Raw genomic sequence first — 23,072 nt, 5'->3', positions numbered from 1 at the left:
TATACGATTATTTCCATCTCAATGCATTTTTCTGTAACAACAATAAATTGATACATCATTTAACATGCACGCGATATTTTTCAATAATTTTTTGCTTTGTTTTTTTTTACGTCAAGAAATACATACGCGATAAATACGCTTGCGGCACAATGCATGGTTTATTTGGATTCATTGTGAGTGCAATACTCTTTACATCTTTTATATAGCACAGCTGGTTTCGCGGAAGCGATTGCTGGGAAATTTTATCGTTTCAAATATACCAAGAATTTGTTTTACAAATGTGGATTCGCTTATATCTTGCTTCTAATTTATAGAAGAACATTTTGCATTTTTCGATAAAAAATTTTCAAGAATAAACTAAGAAAAGAATTATTATTTGTTTGATTATATTTTATTACGCGGCTAATATTTATAATTTAAAACTATTTAAAGATTATTTATAATTGTATAAACTCTTTAATTTAAACAATGAAAATACAATTAGTTAGAAATCGTTGAATCCTGAAAGCTTCGGAGAGGCTTGTGCGATCAAGGCGATGTTCAATAAAACTTTCACGAAGGAAACTTCCGGGAGAAGCGTAGGAGTGTTAGATGCTCGAGTGCATTGTATATTGTTATCGTATGATATATCGAGCTATTGTAATCGTATTTAGGTTGAATCCTAGATACAGTTCGCTTCGAGACAGTATTACGTGCGCGCTTGTATCGATTTATCAGTTGACTGATTGACGTTCTCGCTAGACATCGCGTTGTTGTACCCCGTCGGTGTGCACCACTGTCAACACAAATTCTCGCACTCCATTAGCAATAGCAAATCAAATGTTTGAACACAGACAGAAACCGCGCGAAAATGTACGCGTGGTATTATACAGGTACACTATCATGCTCGCGCAACGAATTTGTTGTTAGAAACCTTTTTAACCAGGGATTTTCAACCGAATTAAACATGAAGATATGTACTACGGTTTACTGAGGTTTGGTGAAAGCCAAAGCTCTTCATGACGAAGAATATTCTCGAGAATTTATACATGGAAATTTTGAATGTTATCCATTATATTAGACGACACGAGAAATTATAAATAGTACGAGGCAATCAAACGCACAATGATTGGTATAATAATTGAGAATTTCAAAGAGCAGTTGGTTCGTATCGGAGGTATTGAGTTGCAAATAATATTGGTTTACATTCATTAACGAGTTTCAGTCGGCATGGAAGCAGAGAAGCGTTAGGCGGCGAGGTGTAATCGAGGAATTGGCGTAGATTACCTATACATCACGCGAGCGTACCGTTCGCGAAGCCTGTATTATTCGAAATAAGCAGCTTATGACGCCATAGAATCTCGGACGTGTGCCAGAAGAAGAAGCTTAATTCGCATTCACCATATCCGTTTATTGTTTAGCAATCGAGTATATATCTCGTTAATACTTGATATCTTCCGCTCGGCGGAGTATGAAAACTGGCACTGAAATGCATTTCAATGCAATTATCGTCAGGAATTTGAGCGCCGTCAGACGCTTCAGGAAGGCGTTGCAGCACAAAGCGCAGTAAGAAATATAAATGAGGATGTGAGAGAACGATACGTGACAAACGTACAAACGTACAATATCTCGGTATAACGCATCAAATTTAAAGACGCATTCTTTTTGTGAGCGGAATCGATTTTTCTATAATAAAAATTTGCTGGAAAGACATTTTATAACTTTCCATATTTCACCTAACAACGTTTAGCAATCACGTAAATGGTGACGTTACAATTTAATTCTAAATTGAATACTTACTATATCATTTTTACCAGAAGCTTTCTAAAGAAGTTCATTGAATTTCGAAATAAAAGAGATTCCATCGGAATTCTCTTATGTTTTCGTTCAAATCTGTTGGAATACTGCATATTCTTTTTGTTATTCTTTCGCATAGTCTTCCACTTGACAGACTGACAACAATTCTGTTTTCAGGAGCAGACTAAGACTTATACTGCCCCTAGAAGTCTCTATTAAATCTTTGCTGTCCTTATTCAAGTCTCAAGTGTAACTTAAATTAATCCAATTTTATATTCGGCAAATTCTGCTTTCTTCTTATATTATTTTATATAAAAGATTTTAGTTGATTGCGTCAGCCACTACAAGATAAGTTAAAAAAAAAACTGTTTTACAAAATGCCGTCCTTCTAAATTTGCCGCCTTTAGACAATAGCCTAAATTAGGCTTGGGAGCTAATCTGGCCCTGTCTGTCTTACATATGTGAGTTCGAACGGTGCATTTATTGTGTACTTTTGCAAATACTTTCAATATATCTGCGTTATCCGTACTAATGATGGCTATCTAAAGGCTCGAAATTTGAGTAAACATTCTCATTAGCGAGTACCATACAAAACCATTCATTATTTGCATTATTTGATCTTTAGTCAAACCTCATTATTTTTTCAATCCAAATTATCAATAGTACTATATATAATCTATATACATTTCCATACTTTTTGTTCCAATACATAGCACTGCGAAAAAAAAATGATTGCAGAGTTATCAAAATTTATCTATAATTCATAGTCATTTTTTATGCTAACTATGTACGTATAATTGTTTTAAGCATGCGTATTATAGTTATTAGATAAATAGTAAGCAAATGTTTGAAAAGTTATATTTACTGTAATTGTAATTGCATTTATTATATAAAAATGTTCATTTTTATCATCCATATATATCTTGATATTTTTTACTACATTAATATTTTAAATTATCCTGATTTGTAGTAAAATTCTCAGTCATAATTCTTTTACCATATATAATTATGTAAGCGTTATAATTCAAACGTCTAATATTAGTTGACGCGTTATTAGGAAGATAGCGCTGCCGCGGAAAGAAAAGCAGGATACGAGGTCGTACATAGGCGTTAGGACAGATAAGTCGTCGTAGGGACACCGGCAAGTACAGATCGCCCAAGCATTACCATATCGGAAATAAACGAAATAGTTTTGAAATCGGAATACGACTGATTATTGTGATTTTGGAAAATTCCCGCATCCCCCGTCTTAAAATTATAATTACAGATACCAGACATATTTCTCTCAGTGCATATGATAACAAAAAATAATTAACTATTTGATTAAAATAATGATCTCACCAGAACTGACTTGTAATAATAACAATAATAATCAAACAGTTTATTTTTTATTAAAAGAAATTTGTATAAAATTTATATAAATTGTTTTTCTATTTATAATTTCAAATTGCGAACAGAACAGAATTTTTTTCGAATACACCAATTATGTTAATATATATTATCTTATGTCAATAATTTATGACTTTTTGTTTATGTACATTTTTTATTATAATTTGAGGAAAGCTCCAGTACATCTCCGTTACTTTGATATATCTACATATATGTTGTTCAGATAAATATAACAATCCCTGTAATGTGCATCACTTACAAATCACGATAATCTTATTTATGTAAATATAATTTCTTGTCGTCAAAGTTTCAAACGGATCAGGTAACGCTTATTTCAGTAAATTCAATGTAAAAGCATGTCGGAAAATATATAGTCCACGACTGGATTACCCGCGCGCGACATTCCTATAACTCTTCGTCACACCGTCCTGAAGCACCGCTTTCGTTCAGATTCCCTGTATTATCTTGGGACAGATCGTTTCGAAATGGGGCTTACGCGTGCATTTATGCGCAATAGCAACTACTTGATATACCTGTTTATGTATAGTGTATATAGCTTGTACATAGTATAAAGTGATTCAGAGTTATCGTCTACTCCCTCCAACTAATTTCTAGATTTATATTCATAAGTGAAACATAACTAATGTTGTTCAAAGGAATTTATGAGATAAAAATATAAAACGTGTACAGAAAGAATAGCAGAATATCTTTCGTAGACATGATAAAAAATTGAATAATATTATTTTTTACTCACTTATTACATGCAATGTGTAATCCCAATTACTGCCACTATTTTTAATTTTAGTAGTATTGGAATAAAAAGTGTGAGAGCGTCATGTATTAAAAATGTTTTAAATTAATTTAGACTGTTATATAAACTTAAGTAAATGCGTAGCAGTATGTAAATAGGGAGACAATATTATACCGCCTTGCGGAGGTAGTCGGAGAGGCAATATTTAGGACATTGACTAACAGAGAAAACTGATAATAATAGATTCAATATTTTATATTTTTATTTTATTTAAATAATCAATTAGTTTTCAAGCTTCTTGCTTTTATTTTGCTTTTATTTTGCTTTTTATTTGAAGTTTTTATTTAAATAATGTTGAAAAAGAATGTATATTATATATTTGAATAGCTAAGGAGGTGACATGTAATTCTATGTGAAAACAGTCATCTTGTAATCAATGAGGTTCTTATTGTTTTTTTCTTGACCGATTAACGTATACATATTTTTTTCAAGAGTTGTATGAGATCTTAAGGAACCTGCATCAGGTCTTGGGGGGGGGATAGAGGTTGATTATAACCCAGAGAACTGGGTTAAAGGGAAACTAGGCAAACTAGGACTGAAAACTAGGAACTTGGGCTTGTGTCAAACACAGAAATCTGAGGATTGTGATGAGTCTGGGAGCTGTTCTAGCTTAAGGAAAAAGAGGTTGAACAATAGAGCCATATGTAAGGCTCAGTACATAACACTGGGCTAGGACAATCTAGCAGGAGTCACAGAGGAACTTTATAGATCTAGGTAATGTCTAGGGACTAGGAGGAATATAGATATATAGTCTCATCTGCTCCCATTACTATACTACAGCTGCTATTTAAAAACCGTTAATAAAATTTTATTTATTTAATCTAATTACAGTGATTCTTATTTACTTCTAAAATGACTGTCCCACTTACTACCGTTTTAGGCACGTAGCGGCAGTTTATTGATCGGTTTATTTTATTTATAATAAAATAAATTGTTCTATATTGGTCTGTTTTATTTATAATAAAATAAACAGTTTAACTGCCGCTACATGCTTAAAGCGGCAATAAGTGAGACAGTTATCTCAGAAGTAAATGAGTATCATCGTAATTAAATCGAATAGATCAAATTTTGTTAATTTAATGATTATACCTCGATTACACATTCAATTTATTAAATGCAATTTATGTTTTAAACTCTGAACTTTTATAAACTCTTAACACGCTATATGGCGATTCCATTTTACTCTTTAAACGCATACTTCTAATCTTTGAATACTTATATCGTTCATTAAATTAATACCTGCGTTTATGCTGTGGAAATTTTAGATTCAGTAATTTCTTGCAGGTATTTATAAATTAAAAAGATGGATAAAAATTCTGTAGTCTGTAGCACTTTCGTACAGGACTCTTATACATACCGTCAAAAGTAGAGTACGCGACCATGATATCCGCGTAGGCGGGTATACTATATGTAGTATTCCTCTTACTATCTGTCTCATGCATAATTTTCACCCCTTTGTCCAGTTGCACCCCGCGGCATGCCTGCAGAAAAGAAAAATGCGCACGTGAGCGACGATACTAGATTTTCCCGGCATATAAAAGATGCATAGAAGATCCGCGACGGTGTGAGATTTTCTCCGCGCAAAAACGTTCCGCGAATTGTTTAAAATGCTTCAACGTGGCGTCGTAATCCGATTCGCGAAATTATTAAAACACTCACGAAACGAGAGACGTGCAATACCTATGTATAGCCGCAATCGGCGAGCAATAATACGAACCTGAATTCTAGTTGCGTTAATACAATTTTTCAAAATGTCATCTGTATATATTGTACATGTATGTATATGCGCGCGCGTATATGTGTGTGTGTGTAAAAGTGACTTAAAGAATTGTATTAACTATGTGCAGGGTTGGGAATTTTATAAAAATAACGCGTTACCGTCACGCTACTGTGTTTTAAAAAGTAATGCTTCGTTACTTTTTTCATTACTTTTTCAAGGAATGTTTAATAATCTTTTTTTTCGTGTGGCACACAATTGTCCATGATTCATAAGCATTATACCTTATATATTTAAACAATAGCGATAAAAGAACAATGTTAAAAAAGGGCCGTTTTTTTTTTCATTAAAATTTTGAAAAATATAGTGAATCATACAGATTTCAATTTGCTGAAATACGAAATGATCTCATTTGTCTACCAATGTGAATTTTTACAATAATTACTAAATTACAATTGATGACAGCAAAAAAATGGCGAGATATTTTTTTTCCGCCATTTTGTATTTTACTTCAAATTTATCTTATTAATTAGCTTTATGTTCAACAATATTAGAAAGCTTCGCATACTAAGTTTCATATGAAATAACTCACTCGTATTGAAAATCATACATCATATACTCACGGAGTGGGTGATAAATAGGATTTTAATCTGACGATGTCCCCCACGTTTTTAATGAAAACTAATAGCACCATCGTGTTTAGCAGGTCGAAATCTGTAAAAAATTCGCCATGTTTTTTGCATTTCCATTAATGGTCAAAAAACGGCATTTTTTAACATTGTTCTTTGTTACCATTACCGTAAAAAACGTAACGACATTATCATTAGAGAAAAAAGTAACGATTGTTACAAAAAGACAAATGGTAACGATGACGGCTTCGTGATATTAGCGACCTTTCTCTATATATATGAAATCAAATAAATATTATACTTATTTCTCGTGTGTTCTAGATTTTCGTTGTGTTTTACACGTAGAAAAATCGATGTGCAGCGAGCTGTTATCGGTTATTCAATTACATAAACATGAAACTATATAAACACGAAAAAGAGTTGCATACAGACATGTATTATAAAACATTCAGCTTTTCTATAGTGATATTCAATCTATGGTTGTAACATTATCAACAAAAATATCAAAACATAACGAACTGTTGAATTATCAATTTCAGTGCGTTCCGTTTCGACTTTTAAATCGAACGCACATTATTCTCAATGTAATAAAGCAATTAATTAACTCTTATCTCGGCAATTTGTTCTTGTAACGCGAGCAAGCATTGTTTATGGAGCGCTGCGGCTTTTCCCATATTTTTACATGACATATATAACATTTAAATTATTGAATTTTCAATGATACTTATTCGATTATTTTAGACTTAAATTACCGATTTACGTATTTCACGTAGTATGTTGATTAATAAAGTAATTAAATTAATTGAATAGTTAATATTACATTATTGCAAACGATGTCAGAAAGTTCGATAAGCAGTAGCAGTTCTGAATTTAGCTGATTTTATTTCGTTTTAAAAATTATACTTTATTTTACAGTAAAACCGGTGTAACGGTCGTTTAATACGTTAAAGAGTTAAATGTTTAATGGCCAACAGCCAAGCAATTGCTTTTCTTTAGAACAATAAACTGTACTGTAATAAAACGTACGAGACAATTACACGCAGATCTATCGATGTTTACAGCATCGTTAGACGAAAGAGTAGCGCGGCTTGAACGGAAGCGCAGCAAGAAATATAGCGGCTACTTACTTGAGGCTACCGTGGCTACACACAGCTTTCAAGTGTACAGAAAATGCCGTTAGCTTCGATAGATAGTGCAGCCAGAATTTGCGCGTCTGTGCAATTCACATCGCTCGCAAATTACAATAATCTCATCTGTATAATTCCTATATTATAACTCTCTATCGAGTCGTTAAAATTTCAAATGGATATCAGGCAAATCATTAATTTGCAATTAATTATAGCCGCGTTTACATGAAAACGAAATTTACATGTTTACATGTTGAGGGAAAACGCGCGCGTCTGGATTTGCTTTTGAGATAATCGGTTCGATATTTCAGCATGAAGTTCTAAGATAATTGAGTCTTGCGCATTATTATCCGCTTGGACCTTCGAATGCACACGCGCATTCGAGACACGAGACCAAATTATTAATCATTTCGATCGTTACGAGCGCTAACTTTATCGCGCTCATTTATCCCCGTCGTGCTTTATCTTTGGGATCATCGATCCTCTAACTCTATTTGGAACGAAAGCGGTAATTTCGAAAGATATCCGGCAAGTTGGCATTCCTGTCCTTTTTCATTCGTGACAAAGTAAATTGCAATCATTGTCGGAATAGTTATTCTTGATGGATCATGCTATCTTTGCAATTGCCTTGCGAGTTGTCAATTATTTTTAACGATTGAAAGCCATTTAAGTCAATTAGCTATAGTAGTTATATAAATAGCTTTTTTTGTTAAATCGTTAATTTTACTTTACATCAATTTAAAAAGTCAAGATTGATTTTCTGTTTCTCTCTGATGTTTCATAAAATATTCTTGTGTCATTCTGTGGTATTTTTAATGATTATAAATTAAATAGTTAAAAATTAAATAATCTTATGCATAATAATTGTAAACGTAATAATCAGCAATATACAATTTTACTCAAAAAAGAACTTGTTGAAAAATTAAAAAAGTTAATTTAATAAGTTTAATTAAACATTGAATTAATTTAATTATTATTTAATTATACCAAAAAAGTACAGTTTATTTATGTCAACCACATTAACATTTGTAAATTAAAACTAATTAAACCAATTCATTATTTAGTTGAACGTATCAAATTAAATATTTTTTGCAATAAATTCTTTACAATTTTTGAGATCAGGAGGAGTTGTAAAGTTGCTGCTAGACATCAAAATTATTAAATTGATTTATTGAATATAATTTCGTGATGTTATATTTCTGATTTCACTTAAAAGTTGCATTTTAAAGATCGGCAAATATGTGACGCAGATTAAGGGAATTTGTAAATGTTTGTCTTACTTAGAAACTTATTATTGAGCACTTAGGTCTGCTTTCGATTTTCTTTATTTCAATCTAATTATTTTAATTTTTCAGCAAATTTTTTCTCAGTATTCGGATGAATGTGACCATATAAATTTATAATGTAGCTCGAAATTTTCAGAATAAAATTATATCTCTAATATTTTCTGCTTTTTCTCCGTGTCACTTGAATAACAAATGTCATGTCACGCGCGAATATAAGAACGATAATGTAGTGCCTATAAGAACGCGTGTGTTTTTATGTTTCCGCACCGTTTAAAATATTCGAGCATTCGGCCGATTAAACATTTGCACATCGAGCGGCGCGGAAAGCGAGTATGACAGAAATTCTTGCAAATGAAAAAAAAAGACAAGAGAAAAAAAAATAAAAAGTGAGGAAAAAAATGAATGTATAGAATATTGCGCGACACGAATAGCCCCGCTCGGCACTTTTTAATTCGGCCGGTGGCGAAATCCCCGAAACGATGCACGCGCTCGCATTACTTTGGGAATTATGCAAATAACAGTTTTTGCCACCGTTCTCTTTCCCCGGCGAGGATGGACGGGGAGTAATCTTAATTACTGCAGCGTTTCTAGCGCGCGAACAGTTTCCATTACATCGCAGAATGTACATATTTCATTGGCTACGCCCGCTAAAAACCCAACGGTGCACTAATGTGCGCGTGCCCGCAAATCCCTCGGAGATCGTCGTGAGACAGATAAATGGGGAGTGTCTCTAAATGGAAAACGATCTCGGTAGGATTATGCCGGGGAAAAGAATTAGATCTAGCGCGGCATTGTTGTCGGAATTACAACGCGACTGCATCAACCTGATCGTTTTTGAAACGCGGACGATCGAAATTATACAGCAGTCTCACGGCGGGAGCGAAAAGGCGGTTTATTTACAGTTGACTCCCTTCTTTCTGTAAAAGCTCCCGTGAAATGGCCATTCATTTCGGTATCATCGAGTTTTGACATCATCTATTCCGTTAAAACTTAATTATGGAAATTCAAAAGAAAACTTTGTCTCTGCAGTTTTAATGAAAAATACGCAGATAATGGATACCGATAACGGATATTGTAAAATTCGCCTCTCGAAGGAATTAGAGATAGAGAAATGCAAATCGAAATTATCAAAATATCTCTCCCGCCTTTGAATAGCGAGTCAATCAAAAGTTATCAATTTATTATCAATTTCAAACATTATTGATTAAAGCATGTATTTATACACTTTACGTATTAGACATGTAACATTTATGTGTGTATATGTATATATAAATTTTATTTGAGATTTAAACGATATAGGATAAAACAAATAGTGATAGTTCTCATACACTCTCTATATCAATTTTTGTAAAATAATGTAATGATTTTTTTCGCTTTTGCGATCAGGCTAACCGACATGGATATTGCTCTTGCTGTTATGTTACGCGCGCGGGATGTACAATCGCATTTAACTAAATTTGCGCAAGAATATTGTATATCAAACTGAAAAAACGTAATAATTTTTTTTTTCACTCTCTCGTTTTGCTTGTTGTTCTCTAACGTTATTAAAATACAACCGGACTTTTGCAAAACGCAAATGTGGGTAATACAAAAATTAGAGAAATTTTTTTTACGTGGCTCGCATTCTTTGTTTTAATTAAATTATCCAAAAATAATTTGAATATACATTAAACTTTGATTCGTGTCAAAACACTTAAAACGCAGTATGCTTATAAAATGAATGAAAGTAGATATAAATACGATTGTATCGAAAACGTTTAAAAGAAGATAAAAAGGAGGAGATATCGTTGCGAGTCATTTCGTCAAAAGCAAAGCGTAGAGAAGGAATAGAGAAGGTATCCACAAGATATGTACGAGAACTACACCTATCTGGAAAGCACAATTAACTTCAACACCAGACCGTACAATAGCTTATATTAACCCATAAATCACTTCACATGATCCGTATAAATCTCTCGCGAATTACTCAGCATGTAACACCGCTTAGACGGTTCACTTGGGATGATCCATCACTTGAGCGATCGTCTGGAGTGAACGAAAGTGGAAAGTGGCTTCGCTTCTTTAAGCGCGGAACCACTCATTGTTCGTCGAACACGCGGGTAGCGTACGATTCACCGTCTGATTTTTACACGGTAAATTTACGTTAGACAGGCGTACCTGAATGAAGAACAGCTTTGGTTTCCCGGCCAGGCTGGAGCATCGATCGCCCGTGAAGGGACTCCACAGCATATCGACTGGATACAGGCTGTCGGTCGAATGCAATAGACCCGATTCGCCGTGTGACATTGCGACCACGATCAGGCAGTCGGCATCCGTGTGGTCTTCCGCAGAGGCTTTAATGAAAGGATTAATTAATTCCTCGCGGTGGCTGCTAATAGCCGTCGGACGCGGTCTGGCCTAATAGCCTGTGCACAAACAAACTGCGCCGAGGTGAGATTGTGCAGATATTGTTCGTTGCATCGCGAATTTCCTCCGGCGCGGCGACAGCGGTGGCGGCGGCAGCGGCGGCGGGTCGAAATGCTACAAACGGCTGTACGTGCAGCTTCCGGGTTTACGCGACGCGGCATTAAGGAATTAAACGAAGTTTTCCTCGAAGTAAAACTGCACGAAGTAATTTATTATTAAGGTACTCTAAACAAATTGTAACCCTGAATCATGGATCACGGTTAAGAATTACATTTATCTCTGCTATAGTTCTTTTTACAAAGTACATTGAAAAGTAAACAAATTTTTCTCTGAATAGTTACATGAGAAATTAAATGAAGAAAATGTTAAAACAAAGCATTTTATTTAGATAATGTGCCATTAAAAATAAAATGTTTCTGTTTCTGAAAAGTAGGTGAAAAGGAACAATATATGTATAATACAAAATCGTCTCACCAATCATAAAACGAATTGCTTTCATGAAATAGAATATAGGTCGTACGGTCCGTTTCATTTTCAGAAAACGTGAAAATAATAGGTGTTCTATCCGGTTTCAGTTAAATTGATTCTATGCTTTCAAATTCATCTGATATATTTTTTCGACTTTGTGCAAGAGATTAACTGAAATGAACATAAATGTACACTTTGTAAACGCTCGTACTTTCTGTACGAAGTAAAAAGTTTTATTATGCGAGATTAGCGATGTATTATTCATCGCAGCTTCATAATCATCATGAAGTTTTAATAGAGTGATAAGACATTGCACAAGTCGAAATTTTCCCACTTTTGACCTCAATTAGATCTTTTATGCTTATTTTGATACTTTAAACGCTCCAATAGACCCCTTTTAATACAAGTTGTAACTATTGACTGAAAATAGGATCCGAAAAGATTTAAAAAGTTTTGCCGAAAATTTCTTTTTGACCTCAAAGTGGGCCATTTTCCGATAATCATTTGAGGCAAAGTAGAAGCTCAATTCTCATAATTATAACCTTTTATATTCTGCAGAATCCTAAAGAATCCTGTAGAATCTAACATACGTCCTAAAACTAAGATTGCAAAGTAAGAGAAAAATTATGATGGACAATGCTTACGAAATAAAGTTATTTAGCCGTTTATCAATAGATGCATGTATGATTTTTGTAACGTGATTTATTAATTCCACGTTTAATATAATGTTAAATTGTTTATCGCAAGACATTATAATATTGACGGACAGCAGGTGATGGTGAACAGCGTCGATAATTACAACGCTGTAATTATTATTTTACTAAAGCGTAAACTGTGTAAAAGAATATTTCGTCAATATTTTTTCCCGCGTTGTCGAGGGAAAAATGCAAAACTTCACGCAAACAATAGAGAACTTGGTAGATACGTGTAAAAAATTCTTTCTATGCCGCCGTATGTACGCTCGTATGTATACCGTTACTGCATTACTCGAATATGTAATATTTTCAGATATTGCCGTTTTTTACTATATTTCTATATCTTCTTTATTTTTTTTTTCAATTTATTTTATTTTTTGTTTGCTGTATATTACAATAATTCCTATTTTTGTAGTTGTTTGTTCGATTTTTATCACGGTAAGATTCTTTTTAGCGGCTCACTTTTTTTTCTTGTCACAACCAACTCTCTCTTTTGCATGATTTTACGTATCGTATTTCTAAATCTTATATCAGAATCATGAGTATAATACATATGGAAATATCGTCTATAAAATTTTATAATTTGAAGAATTGTAGAACGAAAGAAAATGTATTTTTTACCAGTAATTAGCAATAATATGTTGAATTATGTCAGTGCTTATACTTCTTTCCGTTATCAATTTTTATCCTTTACCGTAACGAGCAAATGCTTTAAATTAAAGAAATGTAAAATATATTTATTACGGTATTGTTTTATAAAGGTTTATTCACAGGAATTTAATTCTTTTCTCATTTTTCTGAAAATCCAAGGATTTGCGAGTGTACTTTCTTCTATTTTTACCTCGCTCGAGCTCTTCTTTTTCTCTTCTTCCCTTTTTCTTTTCTCACGAAGCTCGTGAGTATTATTTTCTTCTTTCCCGTCGCTGGAGACTAGCGAATTAAATTTGTAGACGACTGAATCATTAGACATTTTGATCGAGACACTTTTTCTGACTTTAATGCAAAAATTGCCTTTATTTTTTAAATGAGAGAAAAAATTGCCGATGCGCACCGCGGTGAATCCCAAAAGAGCCCTTCTTATCCCTTTATGAGAAACATCGATCTTTGTTTTTGTATGAAAACATTATGACCAACGGCGGTCGATAATCCAATTAATCCACACTGCCTCGGTCCGGCAATCCTACGGCACTGGCGTAATTAAGGAGTCGGATATAAATCGCATAAAGGGCAGCTGCAAAATCGACGCGCGGCATATTCAGTCTCGTAAGTTATACATGATGTGCGGCTAGGAAAATGTTTTGCAAAAAACTTTGCGTGATTACGTGAAACGACGTTGCCGTTCGCGCTCTGTTTCCTCGAAGGGACACGTTTCCCTAGCTATGAGTTTGTCCTGGACCATAATGGAAATTTGCTCTGACACCTCGCGATTTTGTTTCAGGAAAAAAAAGAGAATCTCTCTTATCACGTGAAGAAATCATCACCGTATTGCACCTGTAATGATTATGTAATTAACATTGGCTTAATGTCGCTAGATATAAAAAAATAATCAAGTAAAATATCCTTTACAGTAGGTAATTATCTGATATTATCTCACGACCGTAGCGTTGTTCCCATTGTGTTCGTTAACTACCCTCTAGCTTTTGTTATTCATTTTCGCTTGGAGGAAAAGTTGATTATAAATCGGTCGATGAACTTCATTGTGCAATGTATATCTGTGAATTAATATTTCTCGTATTTTTCTCTCTATCAAATTATTCTCAATAGTTTCAATCCTTTCCCAACATAATGTATAAGAAATAAGAAAAATTGTAATATCAGAATTGTAATATTATAATATCAGAATTACGAAAAAAAATACGCATTAAAAGTATATCGTATTTTTTAAGAAAAAAAAATTGAAATTCGATTAGCTAGATTTATGATACGATGATATGAAATGACGAAAAACTACATAAATGTCCCATAAAACAATGCACGGGTAAAAAAGTAACAATTTTGCTGCTCCATTGAACTTCATTCGCCAGCATCATCTATCAAAAACCGTATCCACGAACAAACACGAACTACACGAACGCTCCCTCCTGTTTTGACTCCGTCATAATTCAAGGTGGTTCCCGACGTGTAGATATCGCCGTCGTTCGAGCGAAGTATAAATCGCCCGAAGAGCAGTCGGTGCGTTGTAAATTCAGCCTTGGCGTACATACACGCTGCACCGGTACACGGGCAGTTAACAACTCGATGAGGCTCTTGCTAATAATATTCTAACGAAATATTCTCTTCCGATGGAGGCGCGAGCGATGCGTTGCTCCTTGCGTTCGATCGATATAGCCGCGACGTGCTTGCTGTAAATTCAAAAGTTTAATACCGGCGCTGCTGGCTGATAGTTCTCTGGCGAGTGAAACCGACTCCGCGCAGCGAATGTGCGGGATGAGCTGGATATCGCGTATCTTCCTTCCCCCGTGAAGGGTCAGTCTACCAAAGGTGAAATCGGGGAAAAGCACCGTTTGTTTCAACGTCAAGATATCAATGGAGCGAATGATCTCGAGAATCAAGAGATACTCTATAAAGTCATTTGCACAAAGTTTTGTAATTTTTACAGTTAGTAGTGCGTCGACATCGCATGTTGGATGCGGTGCCTGCACTGATGTTACATTAACAAGTATTGACAGAAGTTTACTCGTTGAGATATTTAGCGACGACGAGCAGAGAGACGCGTAGAGACGCGCCATCCATTTAGAGTTTTGATGAGGAAAATTCAGTGTTCGAGTAATCTGTATTCAAGGGAAGGTTCGCGATACTCAGCTTTGCACCCCGAGAAGATTGGCGAGCATGGTCGTTGAGATAGTTGCGAAATACTCGCTCGGAATATGCGAACAGAGTCATCTCTTTATGTTACAGAACTGGAGGCGTGAATTACGTGAATTAAGAGATGTGGATAATTCCGGCGCGTCTGCGGATAGTCGCGGCCGCGTGAGTTATTCGAGAAACGCGTGTTTGACGTGTTTCGCGGCGATATCTGCATTTCTCGATTCTATTTTGATTTGAAAGGGGATAGAATTTGCCGACGCCTGTCTCACGAGCTTTACAACTGAAATTTTGACGACGCGAGTCGAAACATGTCTTTTATATAATGATATGCGTTGGATTATTGTTTGCAATACTGTCGCATTACTTTTTATTTTTAAATTTTATGTCTAATTAAAAATTAATTTATGAGAGTTGAGGTTAGTATTATTTTTTCTGAGAAACACTGAAATTATTAAATCCAGTTTTAAACTTTTATGACAGTATTAATTAACGAGTAATTAATGATAAATTTTTATTTCTTAAAAATGTGAAAAACATTTTTTTTGAATATTTTGTAATGCATATTTAATTAGATTTTTTGAAATAGTAATTTATATTCCATTGTATGAATTTTATTATATATCTTTTATCAAAAGGATTACACGAACATACAATTTCTACTTTATTCAGACATTTATGCAGAAATGATTAATTTCTTATATTACTGCATTAAAATATTTATTTTGCAAATATCAGGCATTTTGTTTTAAAATATATTTAGGAATTAAATTATTTATCTATTTTATTCAAATTTTCATTTATAATAAGTTATAATGTACATTTCTCGGTATAAATTTTTTATGAATAATAAATTTTGAAATATGAAAAATAAATCATGTTTTTTTATGCATATGTTTATGATAAAAAGTACAGAGATAAAACTGTGTACATAACATTTAAAAAAATAAAGACAAAATTTTTATAATGTTAAATGTTACATATACATATATAATGTTGCGTTATTATTTAATAAACAAGTTCAAGCATATCTGATAAATTAGACGTACAAAGTAAAGGTTAAACACATGCAATTTTTCTTTATCTAACGTATCCTTTAATGAACAGATTGTAATTAAAATTGTGAAAGGTATATCGCCAGAGGTTATCAATGAAATATCAATGTTAAATGAATGAAATCTGCGTATAAACGAGTAATATGCATCAGGTGGATTATACTAAGGGAATGCAAATAGTTACACACCGAGTTTTAAACTCGTTACACTTAAACGGGCTCGGCAAGGTTCAGGATTACTTCACTTTACGGCGCTATTCCACCCTTCGTCTAATTATTCATCTAATTATTCATCTTACCATCGAAAGCGTTTCTGAATAGCGCGGAAATTCTTTACGTTCAGTCTACTTAAATTATGCATTGAAAATCAAATAAACGCCCTTTTGAACGAAATTAAAGGTTATTAATTATCAGAAACTGAAATCAGCATTTAAAAAAATCGATAATATATTTTTTAATTTTATTTAATATAACCATAATAAAAAAAGATTAAATAGAAAGTAATTAAATAAAAAGTCTGTAATTATTTTGAGCTTACATTCTTTTTTTGCGTTGAAACTTTTATAGAAATACGTAAGCACGCTGAACGAGTTAAATCCCTCTCTATCTTGCCATTTATTATAAATAAATCCTCGAACATCGCGAGCATCGCCGAGATTATCGTTTATCTTGGCGCGTGGATGATCAAATAGAAATGGCACGAACATATATATCATTTTATAAAAAAAATATAGACGCTATAATGATAATAGATCAGTATTCTGACGCTCTCGACCTAACGGGCTAATGCATGCGAATTTTGAGCGAATTACTCTCAGGAAGAACAAAAATAGTTGGACCAGATAATATAAGCAATATTAAATCCGTAAAAATATTTATCCGCATTTAACAACGGCATAATTCTTCAGTTTGCTTCCGTTTAATATTAATTGTTGATTCCGATTGAGTCGTAATATCATTGAAAAATCTCATTTTGTTCTAAATATACAGTTACATTTCTATAAAGCATGTACGTATGAAATTATTTAAACGTACGTATAATTTGTTGGAGAAAAAACATATCGGTCAACATTTTAATTAATATACATAACAAAAGCAACATTTTAATATTCGACATTTGAATTTTTTGAAGTGGAACTAATTATTCTTTTTACAATTGTTCGTTATCGGAAATATATTTTGCGACACAAATGTCAACAATCAAATGCTAAACTATAAAAATAATTTATTGAAATAAAAATTTCAATAAATTATTTTTTAAAATTTATTTATTGAAGAGGGAAACTTTTTATGCATATGACGAAATTGATGACAGTTGTCGAAACACTTCTAGAAAGAAAATCTGCGTTTCCGCTCGACGTGCTAGACTGACGATAGAATTTGTGGCGCACTTTATGATCCCGCTTTATCGAGCCAGAACGGTTTTGTTGACAAAGAGTAACTCGCGTGGACATAAGTTGCAAGAATCGTTTGCGAGTATTTTCTCCATTTCTGACGTCACGATCTGGCTTATGCGAGTATTGACGACCTTTAAAGCGCATAAGCTACCGGTATAACCAGATAAGGGTCCAACTGTTGTGTAATTGAGTTTTGTATCGTGCTTCGCGTAACTCGAAAAGGTAGCTTACGTATCTCTTATCCTTCTCGTTCGCTTTACATTCCGGTAGCGGGTGGGATGGGGGGAGGAAGGAATAATACGTTAGATGGAAATTCAGCACGCTGCGCGCTGCTCTGATGCTCCTCTTGTTCTCTGGAAGATCATCCTATTTTTTAATCCGTTGCGCGTTAAAGCATTACAATCCCGAGCTGTGCGCGATGTGGTAACATTATTACCCCGAGGCCAATCTTGCCTCGTGTAGCAACGCACGCGCGATTTTATGCTTTTGTATGCACATAAAATACAGAGGAGCAGAGAGTGCGCGCTCCCAGTTATATGTTTGATCACATTCAAAGATTAATATCGCATTTATAATACACAAGGTTGCCACAAACACTTGAATTGTTTATTAATCACAGTAATGTTTTTATATTTTGTATTTCTTTTACGGAATTTTACATTTTTATAATGAATTATACGCGCAATTAATTGTGTCATCAATAGATTATATTCCACGTAAGCGCTTTTAATAAATTATTTGTTATGAATACGAGATGTTTTTCGTGATAATATTGCTGAAGTAGGAGTGACTGACGCATTCGACAGTGTTGCTGATATTTTCATGAATAAATTTGGTGTTATTTAAGTGTCAATTATGCGTATCGATTAAGCATTGCCATAAATAGCGAATGCTGTCAACATTTTTTTTTATTTTATAACTTTATTTAAATGTCATTATCGACAGTTATTTTTATTTATTTATTCAAAAAATATTTTTCACGATGAGATCAAAGTTGTTTCAGAGTTAAGCCAGCCATATTTTTAAGGAAAATTATTATTTTTTAAATAAAATTGCCTGTCGCTGCGATACATTAGTACTTTGATATTTGTGTGAAAGCGTTTGATTATAGAATTTTGATAGACAGTATTTAATACAGTAAGCAAACTTGAACTTTATTCTTAATTAAACAAAGGTTGTTTAGAATATTTTTTTAAATAAAACAATATTTAAATTGTAATTCCCTCCGTCTAAATATAATTTTCAAATTTAAAATGCAATTTTTATTATTTTTGTTGACAATGATTAGATACGTATCCGCACAATTTAATTAAATTTTATTTTGGAAATTTTTTGAGTCAAACCACAATTTTAAAGAAATAGAATTCATAATAAACTATGAAATTATATATTACAGTTATTATATTACAAAGTAAAATAAACTGTTTCATTATTTAGAGCAATATTTTTTTTTTTTTAATTCTACTTTTATAGTGCTCTTTGCTCTTAGAAGTTTTCTGCTACCTCATAATGTACAATGAATAACGAATATAATAATGGATTAAAATGATCTGTTAGCGGAATTAACAAACAAAAGTTTTCAGTAATTTTTTCAATGTCCTTGAGTGCTCTTTCTGCAAAGATCTGGGAAACGGAAGAATTCTGGTTTTATTGTCGGCAAGAGACTCTTCGCAATATCGAACGGTCCATGCAAATTGCAGGCGATCATTCTTTCAAAGCGTGTAAAAATCCCACCGGCGGTCACGATAGTAAAGTGGAGTGATCCACAACGATGTTGCGAGCCGCAGCAATGAATCCTTAACAGAAGGCGATCTATACGCGCGCGCGCACACATGGAATTATTAAATCGTGTATTGTTATGCGCGTTGCGGGTGATTGGCTCCATCGTGTCCGTCGATATACACCGGTATCATCGCGTTCGCGGATGCGGATTCCGCGTTCGTGGTCGCAACGTTCGGGATCATTGCATCGCGGCCGCATTGTCGACGCCACTGAATATCACGATTGTAATCAGTCCCTAGCCGCATGCGCTGCATGGAATTTTGAAATACGTCGAACAACAATTCGCATGAATTTGTTTTTTTCTTCTTCTCTCCCTCGGTCTTTGTCTCTCTTTTTCTCTCCCCCTTTTTTTTGTTTTTTGCTTTTTGTGGTCTCGACGTTTATGACGCCGCTGTGGCCGCGCATCGGTGAAACCAGAAAATGTTGCTGGTCAACTCGAAGCAACGTTGAATTTTTACAAGCGGAGTCTGCATATCAGTACGCGCAGTATGTAAACCAACTTTTTTCGTCGATCCATGTGGAATAGAATGACACGGTTCCTTCATCCTTTCTCCCGTTTGTGAAATGTTTGTTCATCATGAGAATCAAATTTGCAACTTGTAATTGTCTTCTTAAATTACAATAATTATAATTCTTCTTTTAAATTACACTGATTGTGAGTAATATTATTGTATACTTTTCTTAATCCTTTAACTATATTGGCTTAGAGTTTCCAAAAGACAGAGTCTCGTTTATACCCCTTTTTAAATAACTCAAGTTAGCATGCCCACATAATGGCGATATAAATCAAAATATACATTAGAGTTTCTAATATACATCTTCATTATAAGTGCGAAAATTGCAAAAAGTACAAGCAAACATTTACTCCCATTATTTATTTATTACACTAATGTTTATTAGTTTCAATCTACATTTATCTATTATTTTGTATTTTTAAACAAATTTTAAAAGAAAAAAAATGTTTAAGAGAAAAAGGTAACTGCATTATTGCTTACAATAGAACCTTTATTCAGTCCTAAATTTAACATGACGGATGGTTGAATCTTCACGCAGAGATCAAAGCACTGCTGACACGCAGTGCTCCTATTGATTATATTGTGGCCAGATTTTGTCTGTTAGGAATTTTACCCTTTTTTTTCTGTCTCGTTATATTGTGTCTATCAAGCAGAATTGTTTGGATCTGCATTTATTTCGTGAAAGAAACGTTGACAATTTCAGCTGAATTTCGCAGTGCGTTCAGTGGTACAACTTTGTCGCGCGTCAGCAGTAGTCAAAGGGTTAATGTCATCTTCCGTTTCAAACATCGAAATTATGGCAACTGTAATTTCGCAATACGTACATTCAAAAGTAAAAATGTGATATATTTGCTGTGCATAGAAGTTTAAGATCTTGCAGTTCCGATTGAAGTTCAAAGTAATTTAGAATTGTGTAATACTTACTGAAGTAATGGAAGTAGTTTGTGATCCTACAAGGTTAGCAGAACAACGGAACTAATTCAAGCATTACGCTCTAAAGCTAGAAGTGACTTAGCATTGAAATGGTCTAATATTGTATAATGCTGAACAAGTAAATACAGCGGTGCGTTTTGTGCAACGTTAGAACGGGATTAAGCCGCCGTATTACGGTGGCGTATGTAATATGAGGAACCGTGTAACGTGGAAACTTGGAGCATAATATGTTCTTACTCGAAGTGAAATATTCTCATTTCAAAATATCTGCGTTTGACGTGTCGGCATGAGAAACGTACGTTTCGAGCATATATATAAACCCGTATACGTCAATATGAACGTTATCGACTGCCACGTCGAAAAATAGCTGTCCTAACGAGTATGTCAAGGAATTTACGGATCGCCAACCGGAAAGAAGTAAATTCCGTCTATTCTATTCGTGTATCGGTGTTACGCGTAGATGACATTAGCAGAGGGAACGACACTCGGCTCTCTTCCCATGATAACTTCCACTTCTCCGAAGTAGAATGTTCACGATGCCTTGCACTTGACACGCTAACTCTGAAAACCTATCTACTCTTCGAGGACGCGCAAGGCTGCCGGCTGCAACTCTTGGATAAGTGGATAAATGCTGTTGCCACGTTGACGAGCCTGTCATGGGACGGTATCGCGACAGGTATCGAGCTTTTCGGCGGGGAAGTGTCGGCAAACATCGGGAGTGCTTTACGTGCCGGTGCATCGTCGCGCGCGCTCGCGCCACGCCGCGCCGCGCCGCGTCGCATCTTGCTGTTCACGCGGAACAGCGCGCGCAAATGTTTGCCCGTCTCGTTGCCGCAATATCGTGCGATTGTGGTCGCGCGGCAAGATATTGCGCGAAATCGGGAAGACTGCGACGGAACGTGCCGTCGCGCGTTGTACCGTCGTATCTGTCGCGTTACTCCGCGGCGTGACATCTGCCGCGCCCGACACACTCGACTACAACGCGGAAAAAGTTTGTTTTTGGCACGCGGTCAAAAAATTCGCGCGGAGAGACAAAAAAGCGTACGGAGCGAACAGCACGCGTCGCATTCATCCCGCTCGACGATTTTCTCGTTGATCATCAACGTTGATATGTAGCGCGTATGGAGAATCCGGTTTTATTTTCCTCGATCAAACGCTAAACAAAAGGTATTGTTTTGTTGTTGAACAAAATCCAACAACCGCGAAATGGTCTGAATACATCGGTAATTTTATCCCGATAAGGCTAAAACGCGTCTATCAACGGCAATTTTGTTTATCGAACATCGATTTTAATGAATATACCTGTGTTGATCCCGAAGTGTATGTACATGTAACAGTTTTATTTTCTATCTGGTTTGTGCTGCTAGGAACTATGATTTAGGAACTTCAAAAACAATTTGTGAAAGCAACTTATATTGAAGTAATAGTTCGTCGATTTATTTCCTCTTTCTTACCTCTCTCTTTCTCACAAGTTAATCTGAAGTTAATATCTAAAAGCTAATATCTATCTTCTTATGATACTTTATATACTGAGTACACTTTTTAAAGTTTCACACAGCGAAATCAATGCACTATGAAGCAATCGATTATCAGCGAACAAGTTTAGTTCTTGCTTTATGACTATTAATTGCCTTTATAGCCTCTCTTAAATGGAGTTTAAAAGATATGCATTTTCTTTGTAAAGGAGCTTGAAACGTTTTCGCGATAGAAAGCTTCAATTTCTATTCTTATCTAACCGTAACGTCGTAAATATTCGTGGACTTTTAGGACTGTACTTTTAATTTTATGAGTTTTATCAAGTAACATTCTCTACTGTTACTAGCTTTTGATGCCTTTAGTATCAAGTTAGTAGAAGAGAGTTGCTCAATGCATATTGATCGCTTAAATCCAAGGTACTTTTATACTTTTACTTAAGGAGGTATTCTACTGTCGTACTCTTTTCTAATTAATTTTTAGAAATTTTTTTTAAGTGTAGGAGGCGAGTAAGTATTACAAAAAAATTTTTTTTTGCCTTTTATTTATTACATGGTAGATAAAATTGATTATTTTCTTTAATAAAAAGATGCTAATAATAATGGAGTAATGATATGTTTAATTCACTTCCGCATTGTATACAGTTCGTCGGTGTCCATTATTCTGGATCTCACAGTAGATTGAAGTTGAAAAATTAATCGTTAATTTTTATCAATACACTTGCGGCTATTGTTGGTGCTAGAATTATTAATTTCGTAAACAAGTGAATAAATAGCACTTGTTTAAAAAATAAATTTAATTTTACGCTA

At 34.3% G+C, this 23,072-nt stretch overlaps 2 protein-coding genes across 6 annotated transcripts in view; one reads left to right on the top strand and one right to left on the bottom strand.

The window, feature by feature from the left end:
- LOC105193959 (alkaline phosphatase) overlaps positions 1-23,072 on the top strand; it is a 204,364-nt gene that overhangs the window by 105,858 nt on the left and 75,434 nt on the right. The window lies entirely within an intron of this gene.
- LOC105193867 (caspase-1) overlaps positions 1-23,072 on the bottom strand; it is a 40,204-nt gene that overhangs the window by 7,569 nt on the left and 9,563 nt on the right. For all 3 annotated transcript variants that reach the window (XM_011158533.3, XM_011158525.3, XM_039446367.1), the window contains 2 exons: positions 10,893-11,068; positions 5,334-5,457 (listed from right to left, as the gene is read on the bottom strand). In XM_011158533.3, the coding sequence (XP_011156835.1) occupies positions 5,334-5,457; positions 10,893-11,068 (300 nt within the window). The remainder of the gene's footprint in view (positions 1-5,333; positions 5,458-10,892; positions 11,069-23,072) is intronic.

The sequence above is a fragment of the Solenopsis invicta genome, chromosome 2 (genome assembly GCF_016802725.1).
Source record: "Solenopsis invicta isolate M01_SB chromosome 2, UNIL_Sinv_3.0, whole genome shotgun sequence".
NCBI classification, from domain to species: Eukaryota; Metazoa; Arthropoda; class Insecta; order Hymenoptera; family Formicidae; genus Solenopsis; species Solenopsis invicta.
This window is presented reverse-complemented; position numbering and strand designations above follow the sequence as displayed.